The sequence below is a fragment of the Parasteatoda tepidariorum genome, chromosome 8 (assembly GCF_982258835.1).
Source record: "Parasteatoda tepidariorum strain Cologne lab strain chromosome 8, Ptep-v5.0, whole genome shotgun sequence".
NCBI lineage: Eukaryota > Metazoa > Arthropoda > Arachnida > Araneae > Theridiidae > Parasteatoda > Parasteatoda tepidariorum.
The window spans coordinates 92,221,735-92,241,344 of NC_141762.1; the positions used below are offsets into that span (position 1 = coordinate 92,221,735).

General features: G+C 31.2%; 1 protein-coding gene across 5 annotated transcripts in view; it reads left to right on the forward strand.

The window, feature by feature from the left end:
- LOC107455153 (protein trachealess) overlaps positions 1-19,610 on the forward strand; it is a 370,741-nt gene that overhangs the window by 242,769 nt on the left and 108,362 nt on the right. For 2 of the 5 annotated variants that reach the window (XM_087169341.1, XM_071180990.2), the window contains exon 2: positions 19,246-19,311. The exons of the other annotated variants lie outside the window; for them this stretch is intronic. In XM_087169341.1, coding sequence (XP_087025467.1) covers positions 19,246-19,311 — 66 coding nt within the window. The remainder of the gene's footprint in view (positions 1-19,245; positions 19,312-19,610) is intronic. 5 annotated transcript variants of the gene reach the window in all.

Sequence of the window (19,610 nt, forward strand, 5' to 3'; positions counted from 1 at the left end):
ACGAAACACAATAAGAAAAATACCACAAAAAGGGATGGAGCCAATTTCAGCCAGAACTCAAAGATTTACAGAAAAGTGGCCAAGACCACTTCCATGTCTGAGAAATTAGATGAGTGGCCAGAACTCAAAAACCTTAAAACCGATTTGGCCATCCGCTCGGGCAAAGAGAATCAAACACAAAAAAGAAGAAAAAAAGGAAGAAATAAAAGTTTGCGGTCAAGCCGAAGAAGATGGTTCCTCTTCCAATCATTGATCGCCATCCCATCTTGATGAAACTTGTGAAAGATTTACCGATCCGTCCATCCCGAATATTACACTCCTCTGGAAGAAAATAGTTCTATTGTTTCATCCCCTCTCCATCCCTCTCTTTTCTCTCTGAGAAAGTGGCCATTACGGAATAGTACCTTAGCTGACAGTTAGCTGATGGATTTCTTCTGTTCTCAATTCTAGGGTTTGCTTTTTGTTTAGGATGAACTCTGTATTTAATGAAGATAAATAAGTTAGTATTACTAATATATACAGTACTTCGAGTCACTTACTTACACAGTTTTCACTTACATTTTCGTTATTAAAAATATAAGAAATGGACTTTGAACGTATAAATTGAATTTTAACCTATTAAAAATGGATGCCTTTTTATACTGTTATGTGTGGAATTGCGCGCATATACTATACATATGGTAAATGTTACCACCACAAAAGAAATACTTCTGATCAGATTGAGCGTGATTCAGCCACTATGCCTTCATATCATTCTAATCTTCCTACTTTCATCACTCCTTTCTCTTCACCTCATCTCCCACCCTCTTGAGGGAGGAAAAACTCCCCCCCCCTTCCGAAAAAAAAAGTTTACACCGATAGATGGGTAGATAGGGTGACATATCCAAATGAATTTATGACCCCCTTTGAGTTATGGATTGTGCACCTCTATGATATATCCTTTATTTGCATATTACTATTATGTTCCCATTATTTGAGCGGATGTAAATGTGACAACTGCCTGTCGAGAACGGGGCACAAATTAGCTTGCATTATTTTTCCCCTTTACCCGACAATATATTAGAAAAAAGGGGGAGTGAGGATTTTTCGGGATAAAAAGTGCTCCACTGGGTGGGATCGGTTTCCTTTAACTGTTCAGATGACACTTTAAATAATTTTGTTATTTGTCCCACAACCTTTCAAATTGACTTTTAAAAGGGTTTGTCACGTTGACGTATTGATTATATTAAATAATAAGTGAGATAGCAATTTATAACGCATTTATTATTATAATTAATAAGCGCGCAATATAACTTGTGTTTGTATAATTATTTAATTTTATATTGCTAATTGTGAGTTTTCTTTTATCAAAAGGCAGATTCGCAGATAGTTATAAGCGGAAAATGTTTAATAATATTAGTATTAGAGACGTTAATTAGCTTAACTATCTGTTTTACTTTTGAGCAGTGTCTATAATATGGAAGCGCCTCATGAAATTATCGAATACGCATCTACTGAAAAAACTCATTACTCAATATTTCACAACTGCACATGCGTAGTTATTGTAAAGCTAACGGTAGTAAACGTAAGAGAAATGAAATAACGTTTAATTTCCCCTCTGGTTTACTTACGCATGATCTTTTAAATTATTTTTCAGATACGCGCTTGCGCAATGGATACCTGCAAGTGACGTAGTGTGGGTATCTCGGTCCTGGTTGGTTGATGCTGCTTACGGTGGCAACTGTTCTTTTCATTCTATTTCTAGTAAACCAAACCCGTCAAGCATCATTTCTCTTAAGTGACACATTCTAAATTCCTTCGCAATGATTCTTTCTCAAATATTTCAATTATTTTACTATATATTCCTTACTTAACTCAAAGACAGACGCGAAAGCATTTAGAACCTAAACAAACTAATTATGCATCGAAGTTGCCAGGTACACGAAGCAAAAATATATCAATAAAATATATTATCAAACAATAAATCTAAGCTAAGAAAAGAAGTAGACGAGAAATAATTATATTTCAGAAAGTCCCCTTGCCGTTAGGCTGACCCTGGGAAGTTTTCCTCTCCATGTAACTCAAATATGGGTTAGTTCAAACAAAACTTCCTCCACGAAGGCAAATTTCTCCCTATACTTGATCCATGAGTTCCTTTGTCTTCTGGATTGGGTTCAAAATTACAAGGTTACTGAGTTGAACATTAGTAGTCGTAAACGCAAAAAATTGGGTGAACTGTTCAGCGACGGTTATAAAACGATAGGCTGGTATTGAGGTCGTAGGTCACATGTGTGGGTATCCATGGTTATCTTCTTGAAGTGCACGTACCTAAATACTTAATATAAACACTTTTAAAAGAACATTTTAAAGATCTCAATTATCGCAGACGACTTATGCCGATGTCAATACCGAAACTACCACTTTGAATGCAATTGATGTCACAAACTAAGGAGATGAAAGTCAGATGGAGACGGTGGCTACTTTGCATTCCGCATGCGAATCTCGCCAAACTCTGTCCCAAGAGAAGAGAAAAACCAAAAAGAAATCTCTACCTTTCTGCTATCTCGACCAAACAGGACTCTCCTAAATAGGTAGACGTTCATCATTCTATCGCCAAAACAAAGGCCGACACGTCCCTGCTGCTTCCATTAAGCGTCGGGGGGTAGAGGGGGGAGATTCAACGACAATTTGTCTAATTCCCGACCTTTTCTCGGGCACATGTCTCTAGAAGAAAATTGGAGAGAATGTGGAACGATTGCCTCTGATTCGTCGCCACGTTTAAGGGCGCCAAACGTCGATTACGCGCACTAATGTTTCACTTTAGCTGAACGTGTTCTTCGATGGAAAAGTGCCTTGTAACTTTTTTTTTATTTTTCTCGTTTCGATATGTCTTATTCCTTCGTTTCATTTTTATTTTACTTTTTATGTCGTAAGGTAGAACAACTATAGATACTTTTATGGGTTAGTTGTTAGTGTAGAGTACCGTCTCATCAGTTTCGTAGCTTGCGTCTACAAATAACGTAATTCTAGAGTGACCGTACTTTTCTTTGTAATGAAAATTAACGCGTTAGTGATCTATTGTTAGAAATTTCCAAAGACCATTTTTTCTTCTTCTTTATTTTCGTTTTTTCCCCCAACTTGCGTTAACGAAACATGTACTGCTAATGTTGCACACGTCAAATTAAAACTTTATTGGCGTGCAACAAGAATATTAATTTTTCTAAACAAGTCACCAAAAATTAAATGAGCAATAATAATATTCAGTATTATGATGTTTAATATTGAAACAAAATAACTCCAATAGTCAGTTCCCTTGTATTATCATTCCAGAATTAAAACATCAGTAATAACAAGAACAACACCTTTTTTGAACTATTACGGAAAAATTAAAACAAAAACGCTTACCTACATGTACTACACTCTACCACACTACTTTTTTCACCCCAGCGTGCGATCTTATCTCGGCCCATCTAGTTCATCCCACCCGCTTTCGTTCCTCTGTCACTTGCCTCCTCCATATTAGCATAGTTCTGCCTCTTTTTCACTTGCCTTCTGGCGCCCATGTTAAAGCTACTGATTGTATTCTTGTGGAAGGACTTCTCAGATGAGACCTGTTTTTTTTCCATCTTGTTCCTTTTACATTAAAGAGGATTGGTTTCTCCTTGTTTTTCTTTTTTTTTTTCGTTTTGGTTTGAGGAGGTCTGATTAAGATATGGTTTAAGGCCCTAATATTTTTTGAGTACTTCTTAAACATCTGCTTCTTTGTGTCTTTTTAACAAACAAAAACAAAAAAAAGCATCCGGTTTTCCGGTATTATTTTGATAGAAAATTAAAGCAACAATAAATAATTTACATTTCCTGTAAAATTATTATTGCAAGTTTAATATAACAAGAACAGCAATGGTATGCAACCTAATGAAGCTGTTTGGAATTTTCTTCGAGATTTGGCAAGAAATAAACAACGTGACTTGAATAAGTTTAAATTGGTTATTTGTGTTTATTGCTTGACGTTAAGAAAGTAAAATAAAACTTTTGAATTATAAAACTATTTTTAACCCTCTTGTTAAAATAAATGAAATGCATAAATAAATAAATTAATGCATAAAAATAAATAAATACATAAAAAATAAATAAATACATAAAAAATAAATAAATACATAAAAAATAAATAAATAAAATACATAAATAAATAAATTTTAAAGCTAAACTACAAATTTTATTCGAATTAGATGATTGCTTCAATTCAAATAATTTCAGGAATTAAAATTTTAATGAATTTATTAAAATTGAAAATCACTGACCTGAACTAAAGTTCAATTTATTGCTCTAAAAAGTAATATTGTAGATTCTAATTAATGCGGATCCTGAATTAGTAGAGCAATTAAGTATGGTGATTTGAATATTGATGTAACGAAAAGATCACAAAAGAAAAAAGGATCAAATCAACTTTTTTTATGTTCGAAATATGGATAAAAAAATTATGTTATTTGAAGATTTATGCAATCCTCCTGGGTAAAATCGTACTAAACTGTTAAGACGACTAACTCTCAAAAGTTTAAATTAGATGTTTCACTTCCGCCATTATATATTATTTTTGAATTTTTTTATTTATTTCATAAAATTTTGATTAATTTGATTTGATTCTGATTTTTAGTTAAACTTTAATATGAATGATTTTTGATTTACAAGAATATGATTTTAAATTAAAACGTAGTTCAATACAGTTTTCTTTACATGATTGTTAATTATAAGACTAGTTGACCTTCTTTTAATTAAAGTTTAAATCATATTCTTAGCATATAACTTAATATATCTTTATGTAAAATACATAACTTACAAATATTTGTTAAAATATTGCAATATTATTATTGATTTCTTAAAAAAAATTATTAAATATTACTTATACTTACTATATAAATCATAGTTATAAAAAGCAACCAGAGTTTCATATTTTCTAAGATAATAAAAGGCTGTTTTTATTTATCACAAAAATATCAAGTCCATATGTTTATATTTCAATTGAGCTCATGAATTGTTTCAAATGTAAGCACCCATAATATCAGAAGAACAATAAATACCAAAATCCCGCCAAGACCTTATTGCTTTCGACATAAAAGGTCGACATTGGCATTATTCTCCCAAATATAGCTCTGGATTCTGATCCCGCCAATCCCTAAATACGGCATCTTTTGAAGGGTAATATTACCCTTGTATGAGTGAGGCCGCTTTATATGTATTTACGATCTCATGTAATTCATAACCGAACACTTAATTTACCCCATGCTGCTGTATATTATAACTGCTGTTATAAACATATCTCACTCCCATCTCTCATGGAAAAGTGGTTTAAGTCTCTAGGTTGGTATTTTAAATGAAGTGAATATTTTGTTTATATGTTAGCTATTGTAGAATTAAAACATTTAATGCCTTAAATAGTTTTTAAACACATATGTAAAAGGAAGTTTTTTACGTTTAAAATTTCATGGGAATATTTTTTTGTATAATTAAAAATTTGGTACTTTGTAATAAATAAAAGAATTATGCTTATATTTAATGTATTTATTTAATACTTATAAATAATTTAGATTTCTTTTTTTATAAATTTCTTAAAATGAAAAAAAATGTACTTTTGATTTGTTAGGCTTGTTAATGGAACTAACCCCCCATTTGCGTTGCATGGAGAGGAAAACCACGGAAACCAAGGAAAACAACACGAAAACCTCCCATGGTCAGCCTGAATGCAAGGAAACTCTAAACCAATATCCGTCTACCACTGAGGGTATTTTTCGTCAGCACTGTGGTCGGTGTGCACCGGGTGCGAAATTCGTATCAACCAGCCATTCCTAGAATTCGAACCGGGTCAAAACATTGGGAGGCGACCACTCTATCCCCTGAGCCACCACCGCTAAGACGTAACTATAGTCCAAAAACTTAATTATAAGCTAGCAACATAAATCAATTACAGCCCAAAAGAAATAAAAATTATTTCGAAAACCTTATTTTAGACTTTTTAGAAAAGTAAAAAAAAAAAATAAAATGAAAAAAATAAAATCATATTTTTAAAAATTATGAGCATGGAAATTTTCAAATGTCGAATAACTATACATACTAAAACTACATACCATTATCTTTGAATAACTAATAAAATTAAACTTCAAGAAAGTATATATTTATTTGCTTGCATTTGTTTGCTATAATGACTTGAACCACCTTTCTCTGCATTAGTGATTCAAGATATTTTATAGGACGTTTGAAAACTCGTTATGGAATGAGTAGGGTGAGGTGATAAAGGCGAAGTATTATCTCAATTTTATTGACATCATCTTATATTCGAAGCCCAAGGGGTCATTTCCGGTTTTTCCTTTCTTTTATTTCCCCTCAAACAGAGATGGAATTGTATGAATGCGGGAGGGAAGAGAATTGTGGAAATATCCGGACACAATTTCTGAAAGTTTCTGTTGGTGTCTGAAACTTATTTGGTAGTTATGATAAATTCTAAATGACTTTCTTATTTTTTTGTTTTGATTGCATAAACTAATTCGAAACGTTGAGAGTGTTGTTAATTTTACTACTCTTAATCATTTATTATGTTAATCTATATGACACGGAAAAAAATGATGGAATGAATGAAAAAACATTCATTTCTGAATGAAATTTATCCTGAAGTGTAAAATATACAAATAAGAGAGAAAATAGCGACTTCAAGAATTCTATCTCTTTTTTTTTTTTTGGTGTACAGTGCGAGAAAGAGAGAGAGAGATTTGGTCCTCAAATATGCTAATTAATTAGTGTATTAGTGTTAACTAATTAATTAGCATATGTTAGCTAATTAATTAATTTGTTAATTGTTGCTAATTAATTAGTTTTTATGCTAATTAATTAGTTAGCATATTGAGGGGATGACCTCAAATATGCTAATTAATTAGTTCAGACGATACAAAATGAGTCATATAAACCCACTTTTTCTGAATAAACATCCTTTTTTCGACATATTTCTCATCCTCAAAATCCAATTTAGGAAAACCAATCTAGATAACCACAATCTGGGTTCCAATAGTTTGGTAAAGAGTGGTCTAAAATTTAGAACCCTTAACGTCAATTTTATTTTTAACGTATTTCACCATATAAAAGGAACTTTTTGAGCAAATCAAAAATATTTTTGAGCGCAATCATAAAACATCGTTCAACTATTCATGCGAAAAATAACATTTAGCTAATATTTATTATTTTTATTGTTTCATTTAATAATAGTAGAAAAACAGTTCAGAAATGTTTGAATTGTAAGGTATATAATTCTTTACATTGTTTCAAAGAATGTAATTTTGCATAAAAAAAATGCAAAATATGAGCGAAATTGGTCGAATAGTTCCTGAGAAATCGAATTTTAAAAAAAGTTGTTTATTCTATAAATCAAATTTTATAAGAGTCGTTAGTCGGAGAAAGTACGTTTCTGTGCCTGATTTCGCAACTTAAAAATATTGTCTGCACTAATTAATTAGAATATTTGATATCAGCCCCTCTAACTATTAAGAGTCCTAGAACTTGAAGATCTGATCATCAGATCAAAATTTATCCAGGATGGTCCGGTGTTTTTTCTCACACTGTGCCTTGCTAAAAAAAAGAAAGACCATATTTGTCTAGGGATTAAGTTGTAACGTACTAGGATGTAGTCTTCTTCTTCTTAATGATTAAAATGTACGACAACTTATTAAACTGCTTAAAAAAAAGTACGCTCCTTATTTTGTAAAGTATTACTTGTACCAATTAATTCTCATGTTTAAAATAATTTTTAATAAACTACGCAAGCACTGAAACTTCAAGTTTGCACGTTAGTATGGGAGCATTCAATTATTTTATCGAAAGTTATTTATATTTTTACTCTGAGAACTGTTCATATGTGAACATAAAATTTGTACATGACAATACGGATCATCATTGTAAAATGATGTGTATTTATTTTGCTTAGGAAATGCAATTTTAACAAATTTTTGATTCGGTTAATAAGTAATATTCTATTTTATATCACACTTAATCATGATAATTCCTTTTTTTTTTATATTTTTTATTTTAATTTCTTTTTTTACTTTTTTGAAAGAAAAAAAAAAGGAGGAAACTCACAAAGTTAAGTCTTTAAGGCCATCAATGATAAAGTATACAAAAGTTCTTACAAGAACTTTAGAAGAAATAGAAAACACTAAATTGTGTAGAAGTGTTCTTTTTTTTCCTGAAACGGAAGACATTAGAGGAAACATCGAGGAGTGAGCAGAAATTTAATGTCCTTTTCAGCAATAAAATCGCCAGCGAGTTAGTGGTTATTTGTGTTATCGAGATAAAAGCCACTGCGGTACTCGTTCCGACATGCTTTCTACGTGACGTCAACATCCCGTCACTTCCGATTGGCCAATACCGATTTTATTCCTTCATCCTCACCTGTTATGGAACATTTTTTGCAGAACTAAATATTTTTTTATGTTTGAAATTAAATCTTTATTTATAGATGATTGATTAAAATGAAGCAATATTAATAAAAATTGTATTAAGGGTCATATTTCAGTAACTTCCATAAAAATTGCCTGATAAAATATTTTAAGTAGGAATTTATTAATTAACTGAAAGGTTTAAAATTAAATACAAACTTTGCTAAAGCTATTTTTATAACTACTAGACAAAGCAAAGCACCAAAAAAGAAGGCAAAAACAATATGTATACCATTTTTCCCACGTCATTTCTTTTAAGTTTGTGTGTTCAAGTTATAATTCTGAACTTACTAAGAAACTCTTTTAAAGGATCTACGAAAATGGATTTTAACACTGAACATTGCTGTATGCCTAGAAAGTCTGAAAAAAACTAGTGTGGTCATTTCCAGAGTGTGTGTAGAGCTATCAGATTTTTGAAATCTTAAAATATAATCGTAATTAATTTAATAAAAATAAATTAAAGACTCCAACATCAAAATTCCTTGGTGTTTTACTTGATTTGATTAACAAAAAATATTTCCTTAAACAGGACACTGATTTTTCAATTATACTTATTAGTTTTTTTGATAATTGAGTTTCCATTTCCTTATAAATAATAATTGAAGATATATTAAAATACTCTTGCTTTCCTTTAATGAAACTGGGGTACCTTACACTTACTAAGGAAGAATACCGTAATACGCAAGAATATCGTATATACCAAAATATATTGGGAGCCACCGTGGCCTCTCCAGTCATTCTAGATGTAAGGCTCTATACAGTCCCTGAAAATACTATTAGACGCACTATAATTGTTGTTGCAGTTCATTTGCGTCACACTAGAGCTGCACAATGGGCTATTGGCGACGGTCTGGGAAACATCCCTGAGGATGATCTGAAGACATGCCATCACAATTTTGATCCTCTGCAGAGGGGATGGCACCCCCGTTTTGGTAGCCCGATGATCTAAGCGCGAAGTCGAGCCCTTTACGGTAGAACAATTTAACGAGGACCAATACCACACACCCTCGGTCTCCACGCAGACTAATCCAAGTGGTCATCCACCCACACACTGACCGCAGCCAGTGATGCTTGACTCCGGTGATCTGCTGGGAGACGCACTATAAGATTCTATGTAAAATTATAATTATCACGTGATACTATACAGCTTTATTGTTTTTATGTAACTGAAACCGGTTTACATTTGTTTACGCTCCTGTGTCAATTGATTAACATTGTAATGCAATACGTTAAAAATAAATACAAATAGGAAGTATATAAAAAATCTCCTGAATAAAAACCCATCACATGTATGTTTAAATATATAAAAGTATTGCCTATAAACTCGTACAAAACATGTAATTATTAAAAAACTACAGTGCGCCTAATAATTTGATCTAATTATTATAATTTACTAATATAATGCTTGATATAATAAATATTCTATATTTATATAATATATCGTCTAATTTATATTATCGTCTAGTTTAACCGATTGGTGCACTAACGTAAACAAGTGCAAACCGGTTTCAGTCACTTCAAAACAATAAAGCTGTATGGTATAACCTAATAATCAAGATTTTACATAGAATCTTATAGTGCGTCTACTAATTTGGCCAGAGACTGCACATACGATCCGATAAAGTTAATACATGGATAATTAGAGAAGAATTCAAAATAGATCATATTATAAAACTTAAGAAGAACTTAATGCTTACCGTAAATTATTTTTTGAATTACATAGCAACAAAAAGTGAAGGGGGCCAAAAAAGGCCTCATACGTCTTTCTTGTGTATTAAGGTTTGTTCTAAGAAACTTGTAAATAGTAAATTCGTCATTACATTTAGTGGGGAACATTTCAAATAAAATAAAGGAATATATTTAAAGATTTTATAAAAAAAATATTATTATTAGAAATAGAAGATCAAGTTTGCATTAAAAAAACACAAAATCTAGAATAGTAAGCAAAATTCAATTTCTTGCTCTCAATGTAAATCTGCATTTGAGTGATGTGTTTTAAGTAAAATAGAAACGCTTTAGCAGGATCAACTTTAGAGCATGATTTTTCAATTGTTCGAAGAGTCTGTAGTTTTCTTTTTAGCAACTAGTTGTGAAAGCCTTGTTCCCTACATTGTAAATAATTTTGGTGTTTAGTTGCCTCCAATTTTGGTGTTGTTAGAAAAATATGAGCCTAAATGCATTTTTAAAACAGAACTGTTAGTTATCGTTTAAAAATTTGTATAAAATTGACAAAATGATAGTTATTTGAAAGAATTAGCGTGAATATATTACTATAAATGTGCTTCTTTTTTAAGTGAAATGTTTTTTTTTAACAATGAAGACATTGAACTGATTCTAGCGCACGTGAAATATGTGTCGTCAGTAAAAAACAAACAGAAAATAAATAGATGAAACTATAACAGTAAAAAATAAATAAAAATGTGACTACATGCACTGCAAAAAAATTTAGCTTAGCTTAGCACCAAACATAGTGTCAACTGGTCACCTACGATTTAATTTTGTACTCAATTGTGCCCTAACTGTATCCGTAGCTCCTTGTGAGTGGCTTTGATTGTATTACGATTGGACACGATTGCATTTTATTCTAGCTTTGTATGCTTTTTATGCTTTTTTTAAAAATGAAAATGAAATTATGTACATTTGTAAGGCTTTTAATTGTTATTACATTTCAAAACTACTTGCAAATTTCGCTTTGAATGCATAATTCGCAGAAAATTTCCATCATGTACAATTCTAAATTTCAAAATTTTAAATTCTTTATTCTATTGTGAATTCTTTAAATACTCAAAAAACAAAGAAAATGAAGTAAAAGCAAAGTAATAACCTACGTAGAACTGAGGAGAGTATTCCTGGCTCCAAAAAAATTGAGTTTGCATCGATGAACAACTTCGTTAATCATTAGTTAGAATTTTTTAAAACTTAAACGTCTCTTTTTTTCATTGCATAAGTTATAAAGCAGATATAACACTAAAATATAGCTCTAAGTTATAATGAACTCTAAATATAATTCATGCAAATAGATATTTTTGTTAGTTGATTTGCAGAAAAAGTTTGTTTTTAACTTCGTATTTTTGCTCAGTTTATGTTTCTTTCATTTATTTGTTTGTCGTCATGAAGAGGAAAGAAATTTCCTCGGTTTCGTAACAATGTACACATTGATGGTTTATACAATGTAAATATATAATAATGAATATACACTTTTCAGCCGTTTACAAAAAATAAAGAAATTATACAGAAAGAGAAGCTAACACTAAGCATCAGATACGCTGAAGCTTGCATTTCAGGAGCAAAAAACATTTTCGCTCGAATACTGTAAGTTTACATCAGTGCGGTAAATCTAAGGTATAGGAGAAACAATTTTACAGGGTAATATTCAGAAAAATAAGATTAATCTCCGCTTGCTAATAATGAATATACACTTTTCTGCCGTTTACAAAAAATAAAGAAATGATATAGAAAGAGAAGTTAACGCTAAGCATCAGATACGCTGAAGCTTGCATTTCAGGAGCAAAAAACAGTTTCGCTCGAATACTGTAAGTTTGCATCAGTGCGGTAAATCTAAGGTATAGGAGAAAGAATTTTACAGGGTAATATTCAGAAAAATAAGATTAATCTCCGCTTGCTAATAATGAATATACACTTTTCTGCCGTTTACAAAAAATAAAGAAATGATATAGAAAGAGAAGTTAACGCTAAGCATCAGATACGCTGAAGCTTGCATTTCAGGAGCAAAAAACATTTTCGCTCGAATACTGTAAGTTTACATCAGTGCGGTAAATCTAAGGTATAGGAGAAACAATTTTACAGGGTAATATTCAGAAAAATAAGATTAATCTCCGCTTGCTAATAATGAATATACACTTTTCTGCCGTTTACAAAAAATAAAGAAATGATATAGAAAGAGAAGTTAACGCTAAGCATCAGATACGCTGAAGCTTGCATTTCAGGAGCAAAAAACAGTTTCGCTCGAATACTGTAAGTTTGCATCAGTGCGGTAAATCTAAGGTATAGGAGAAAGAATTTTACAGGGTAATATTCAGAAAAATAAGATTAATCTCCGCTTGCTAATAATGAATATACACTTTTCTGCCGTTTACAAAAAATAAAGAAATGATATAGAAAGAGAAGTTAACGCTAAGCATCAGATACGCTGAAGCTTGCATTTCAGGAGCAAAAAACATTTTCGCTCGAATACTGTAAGTTTACATCAGTGCGGTAAATCTAAGGTATAGGAGAAACAATTTTACAGGGTAATATTCAGAAAAATAAGATTAATCTCCGCTTGCTAATAATTAATATACACTTTTCTGCCGTTTACAAAAAATAAAGAAATGATATAGAAAGAGAAGTTAACGCTAAGCATCAGATACGCTGAAGCTTGCATTTCAGGAGCAAAAAACAGTTTCGCTCGAATACTGTAAGTTTGCATCAGTGCGGTAAATCTAAGGTATAGGAGAAACAATTTTACAGGGTAATATTCAGAAAAATAAGATTAATCTCCGCTTGCTAATAATGAATATACACTTTTCTGCCGTTTACAAAAAATAAAGAAATGATATAGAAAGAGAAGTTAACGCTAAGCATCAGATACGCTGAAGCTTGCATTTCAGGAGCAAAAAACATTTTCGCTCGAATACTGTAAGTTTACATCAGTGCGGTAAATCTAAGGTATAGGAGAAACAATTTTACAGGGTAATATTCAGAAAAATAAGATTAATCTCCGCTTGCTAATAATGAATATACACTTTTCTGCCGTTTACAAAAAATAAAGAAATGATATAGAAAGAGAAGTTAACGCTAAGCATCAGATACGCTGAAGCTTGCATTTCAGGAGCAAAAAACAGTTTCGCTCGAATACTGTAAGTTTGCATCAGTGCGGTAAATCTAAGGTATAGGAGAAACAATTTTACAGGGTAATATTCAGAAAAATAAGATTAATCTCCGCTTGCTAATAATGAATATACACTTTTCTGCCGTTTACAAAAAGTAAAGAAATGATATAGAAAGAGAAGTTAACGCTAAGCATCAGATACGCTGAAGCTTGCATTTCAGGAGCAAAAAACATTTTCGCTCGAATACTGTAAGTTTACATCAGTGCGGTAAATCTAAGGTATAGGACAAACAATTTTACAGGGTAATATTCAGAAAAATAAGATTAATCTCCGCTTGCTAATAATGAATATACACTTTTCTGCCGTTTACAAAAAATAAAGAAATGATATAGAAAGAGAAGTTAACGCTAAGCATCAGATACGCTGAAGCTTGCATTTCAGGAGCAAAAAACAGTTTCGCTCGAATACTGTAAGTTTGCATCAGTGCGGTAAATCTAATGTAAATGAGAAACAATTTTACAGGGTAATATTCAGAAAATACGATTAATCTCAGCTTACTCAACGAAATTTACTTCTACTAAAAAAAAGAAGAATATTAAAAGGTTATTTATTATTTTTTTTAGTGAAGGTTTATAATGCCTTGCTTAAGTGCAGAATTAAAATGTGTTTTTTAGTAAAGAATTAAAATATTTAATGGTAAATTTGCTATTTTTTTGGAAAATTACTTTCCGAATAAAATAGACAATCAAATCCAGTTTCCCCCATTTTACATAATTTTGTACACGTATTCAGAAATATTCCGAAAATAAAGAAAATTGTCTGTTTTTTTATTTATTTAATTACTCATTAATTACTCATTATTTTTATTTATTTAATTACTCATTATTACCTTGATCATTTTGTTCAAAAAAGGATTCATTGTGCCCTGTAAGTTAACTTTTGAGAAACACACACACACGCATGCACACACTGTATATATAATATATATATATATATATATATATATATATATATATATATATATATATATATATATATAATATATATATATATATATATATATATATATATATATATATATATATATATATATATATATATATTATATATAATGTATATATATATATATATATATATATATATATATATATATATATCGATTAAACTTATTCATTAACTTAGATGTCCAAACCAGAGGCTGAACTATATCATCATTGAATGAAATAAATCAATTAATTGCGGTAATTTTGTGACTAGTTTTTGGAACTACTGCTATTGGACGATTTGTATTCATATTTCAAAAGAAACGTATTCTTATTGGTTACATGTGTAACTGATTGATCATTGATGGATTCGCAGTGAACATGAAAGTGATATGACGTCAGCTCAGACATCTCTATATTTAAGTTTAATAAATTTATTTATTATTCAAATATATTAGCATTTTTATTTAGCATATTATGTTATGAACTTAATTGTATTTTGCATGCATTTAATATTTCAATTATAAAAGTTAGCAAACTTTAGTTTACCCTACAAAAATTTTTCAGGTTTAATATTTAGTACTTTACTATAGTTGGTTTATATGTCCTTTTAATATTTAGTAAATTCGCAAATTTGTTGTATTTTAGTTTTCTCTATTATATTATCAGTAAAATTCTATTTTATTTTTTAAATAAAATGAAAAATTTACCTTAAAATGAATACACAATTTATGTTTTGCTTATATAGTCGATTAAAATTTTAATCAGTTTAACTACCTTTAAATTACTGATATTCTCTTAAACCAGGCAAACTAATTTGTCAAAAAAAGTTTGTTAAATATTTTTTATTAAATATATTAACAGTTATAGCTAAATTCCTAGATGAATTTCAATTATATAAGCATCATTTTCGCATCAAAATGTTTTTATTTTCGTACAAAAATATGTTACAAAGTACAAAATATATTTTAAACAGGTTTTAGAGAGACATTTTAAGCACGAAAACGAGTAGAAAAATCCTTTGTTCTTTCAAAAAGTTTAAGACCGCTTAAATTAAATGCTTTTAATATAGATATTGATAAATATCGAAAAATATCGTCGCAATTGTGCAAAAAAAGCAAATTGGACCCAGAGGGACCGAACAACATCCCCTAAGTTCTCTTTAAGTTAAGCTAAGAGCACTCTTATGTAAGGAGTTAAGAAATACTCTCCACTACCACCTCCCACCCCATCATAGATGTGTGAGTGCCACCGCTAGGTAGTGGACCCTCATCATTTAGGCCATTACCCCTGATTAAGGATAGGGGGGTCAGTTTATGGGGTCAATCAGGGAAGTGATCTGTTTAATGGGCTAGAAGGGAGAGAGAAAACAATGCCCCATAATGATGATGAAAGCCAATTAGATGACAGGCAGACGATGAAGAAAGTTTTATTCCTTGTTTCTTCGAATGCTGTGGGGGAGATTTTACTCCTCGCTTTTCTCGCGCCAATTGCAGTTTTACGTCAAGAAATGAAATGCCCACTGTCGCAGTATTTTCGTTCGGGATGTTTAGGAGAAAGTGTCTAATCTTAAAACCAGTCTCGGGAGAAAATTTATAGCTATGCGTACTACATGCTTGCAGTTAGTTGTTTAGTAAATGTATGGTTAGAGAAAATATTACAGCTGCATAGTTAAAATAATTCTAAGTATGAAATTTTTTTTTATTAGAACAAGAAATTAATTTTCTAGAATTAAACAGAATAATTGCACAAAATAATTAAATGGTGTCAGCTTTTAATTGCGTTCTGTCTGGAAAAACAACATCCCCTTACATTTCAAGGCCTTGTTGTGAAACAGATACTAGGTGATTCTGCACCGCTGCTACAAACTCAAAGGAGAGGCAGAGCACATCTTATGGATTGAGAATTGCATTACAACCAATTCTGGGAAATGTTATCGTGCGCCGTTAGGGGCGCATAATCATTATGGACTGTATTCATGTGAAATTTGGCTGTTTTTGTGCGATTTTTTGTTCATGCACATTTGAATTACGGTAATTTTATTTATTTAAATGTCTTTTAATAATCATTGTCACAAATTGCATTCAACTTAGCTCAGAAATAAACTAGTTCATCGAAATTTATGATTAAGTAACTAAATCATCGAGCTGTGCAAGTTTTTTGCCGCAAAAATAATTTACGATAAAAGAGTTAAACATGGGTCGATATAATGAAATTTTGGCAATAATTATTAGAAAACATAAAATTTCGATAATTAAGATCGATAAATGTACTAGTTTAAATACTCATGAACAGTTAGTCTAATATAGGGAAGCGCATCTAGCGGCGTACGATTACATTTCCTATTATATTTTGCTGCGAAATTTCCAATCTTTGAAAGGTCGCTTACCTTCCCTCCTAAGTTTCCAACCATTGCAATTAATGAAGCCATATTTGCCCCATCTATATTGTTATTGCGGCGTGGCTACCACTACAATTATTAAACATCAATTCCCTAGTATATAAGACATGCTAACTTGATTCAATTTTGAGGTACCTTTTGATAGACGAAGACTGGTATTGTCGATAACTCTCCCCCCCCCCCCCCAGTTATGTTAAAGCAAATAGTGCCAATAGTTCCTTCGTTTTACAACTAGCTTTGGCAGGCGTACATTTAAATTTTGTGCTATGACTGTTATGTGTAAAAGAATAATAATTATCCAAAACATTTATAGATATTTATTATATATACATCCTTGTGCAAATTAATTGAAACAAGTTCAATAAATTCAGAAAACTAAGAGGAAATGCTATTTTATTTAAATTTATTCAAACTCAAAAATTTTTAGTACATAATATGATCTCCACGACACTTTATTAACGTTTGGACACGATTCGGCATGGATTCCACTAATTTTTTACAGTCATTTATAATATTTGTGTCCTTGTACCACACATGCATTAACGCCGTGATTAGCTTCTCCATAGTTGTACAGTCCATATTTAATAGGCGATTCTTGCATATGGCCCAGAGATTCTCAATTGGGTTGATATCCGGAGAGTTCCCTGGCCATTCCAATGTCTCAATTTGATTCTCAGATATGAATTTCTTGACAATTTTGAACGTATGGCAAGGAGCTAAATCCTGTTGAAAAATCCCTGTTCCGTCAGGGTATCGTTTCTTCAACTCTGGAACAACTTTTTTACCCAGAATAGTAATTTGCAGCTCAGAACGCATCATACCGTCAATAAGCTGCAAAGGTCCAACCCCATTGCAACCGAAACAACCTCAAAACATCTTCGTTAAAAAACACGAAAAAAAAAGTTTGTTTCAATTAATTTGCACAAGGGTGTACATTACTCTTTCAGATATTAAAACTAACTGAAAAATAATCAGATACACTTCTTCGCAAATTTACTTCAATTTATTTACTTTTGTTAAAGATTCTGCAATCTATCAGCGTTTTATAATTATGTCTTTTACTAAAGACAATAGTTACTCGTATATCTCATACAAATATGATATCCATTTAAAAAAATTATGGCAAATAAGTATAATTATTATTAATATGAGTAGCAGAAGAGCATTTGGTGATGTTGATAAACATGACAATTATAATGAATCGGTGTTTTTCTGATGATTTCATTCAAGGAGATCTTCATTAAAAATTTTGGTTTTGAATTTATCTCACGATGATCAAATTTGAATAGATTTTCTAGTACGACAAGTTTATTTCATTTTTTATTTTATTTTAACAACTAGATCCTTTTCGCCAATTTTCTTTTTTGTCTGTCAATCCCTTTATATCAATTTTTAAAATTAATTATGCTTTTAATACGTTCTCAGGGCTCGCGCTAAAGATTTCAAATTATTAGCCAGTAAATTAGCCAAACATCAAAAGTATTCGCCAATTTTCGAAAGTCTTCGCCAAATGCAAATCTTAACAATTTTTATGATTAATTTTTTTTTCAATAGAGAACTATTTTACGGTAGTTTTGTTATAGGCTTATATTATTTGAACCCAATTCTAATTGGTTATGCGGTAAATCTACCAAAATTATTGTAATGGAATAAAAAATACTGCTTTGTTTAGAAACATTCATTTTGACGTTATTTTGAGGATCGAGTTAAGTATATATTTTTTTTCCAGTGGAAAAAATTATTCGCCAAAAAATAATTTTATTCGCAAAATTTACGATTTTATCGCATTTATCGAGGGGGCTTAGAACGGGCTCTTTAAGTTTTAATTGCAAATTTTTAACTAATGACTTAACGTTAATTTCAAAATTTATTTTAAATAAATTCTCCATATATATTTTTACTGTGTGGCCCAGTAGCAACATTTGAAGTTTTTTTTTAAATAATAATAAGTGGATTTTCCATAAATTTTTGAAATTAATGAATTGAATATTATTATCTTTTTGAGACTTTTTGAGACTTTGCCACTATCAACATACAACTCCGTAGCTTCGTAATTTTTAACTCAATCTAGGCGACAAGGGAACTGTTCGATGAAGTATAGGGTGAATATTTGCTTTCGTGGAAGATTTTTTGATGGAACTAATCCACATTTGCTTTACACGGAGAGGAAAAACCACGAAGACGTCCCACGGTTCGGCAAGAGACTCTAACCCATGGTCCGTCAGCCATTAGGGATATTTTACGTCAGCACTGCCAGCGCGAGATGGCAGCAGAATCCATATCAACCAGCCACCGATGAGATTCCAACCTGGGACACCTCATTGGGAAGCGAATGCTCTATCCCCTGAGCCACCGTGACTCCAACAGGAATATTCATAATTTGACTGTCAAACGTTGTTTACGTATAAAAAATTGAAACATTTCGTGGCGCTTTCACTAACTTCGTTTCATAATTTAGTTGTATGCTGTGTGCGTATTTTAGTAGTATGTTGTGTGCGTATTTTAGTAGTATGTTGTGTGCGTATTTTAGTAGTGATGAAGGAAGCTGATGACTGTCTTCTCTCACCCTCTAGGCAGTTGGAATGTCTGTACATGATGGGCACCGCCTCCGAGATCCAGCACAGAGGGTGGGAGAACTGGTATGTCATCACTTACTTTCCTTTGCATGCATTTTTACTCTCCAGTAGAGGTAGTATATGATGCTCTTTACAACTTTTAAGTCCAAGTAGTCTGTTATAGGATGCTCTTTATAGTCCAAGTAGTCTGTTATATGATGCTCTTTATAGTCCAAGTAGTCTGTTATATGATGCTCTTTATAGTCCACGTAGTCTGTTATATGATGCTCTTCATAACTTTTAAATCCAAATAGTCTGCTATATGATGCTCTTCTTAACTTTTAAGTCCAAATAGTCTGTTATATGATGCTCTTCATAACTTT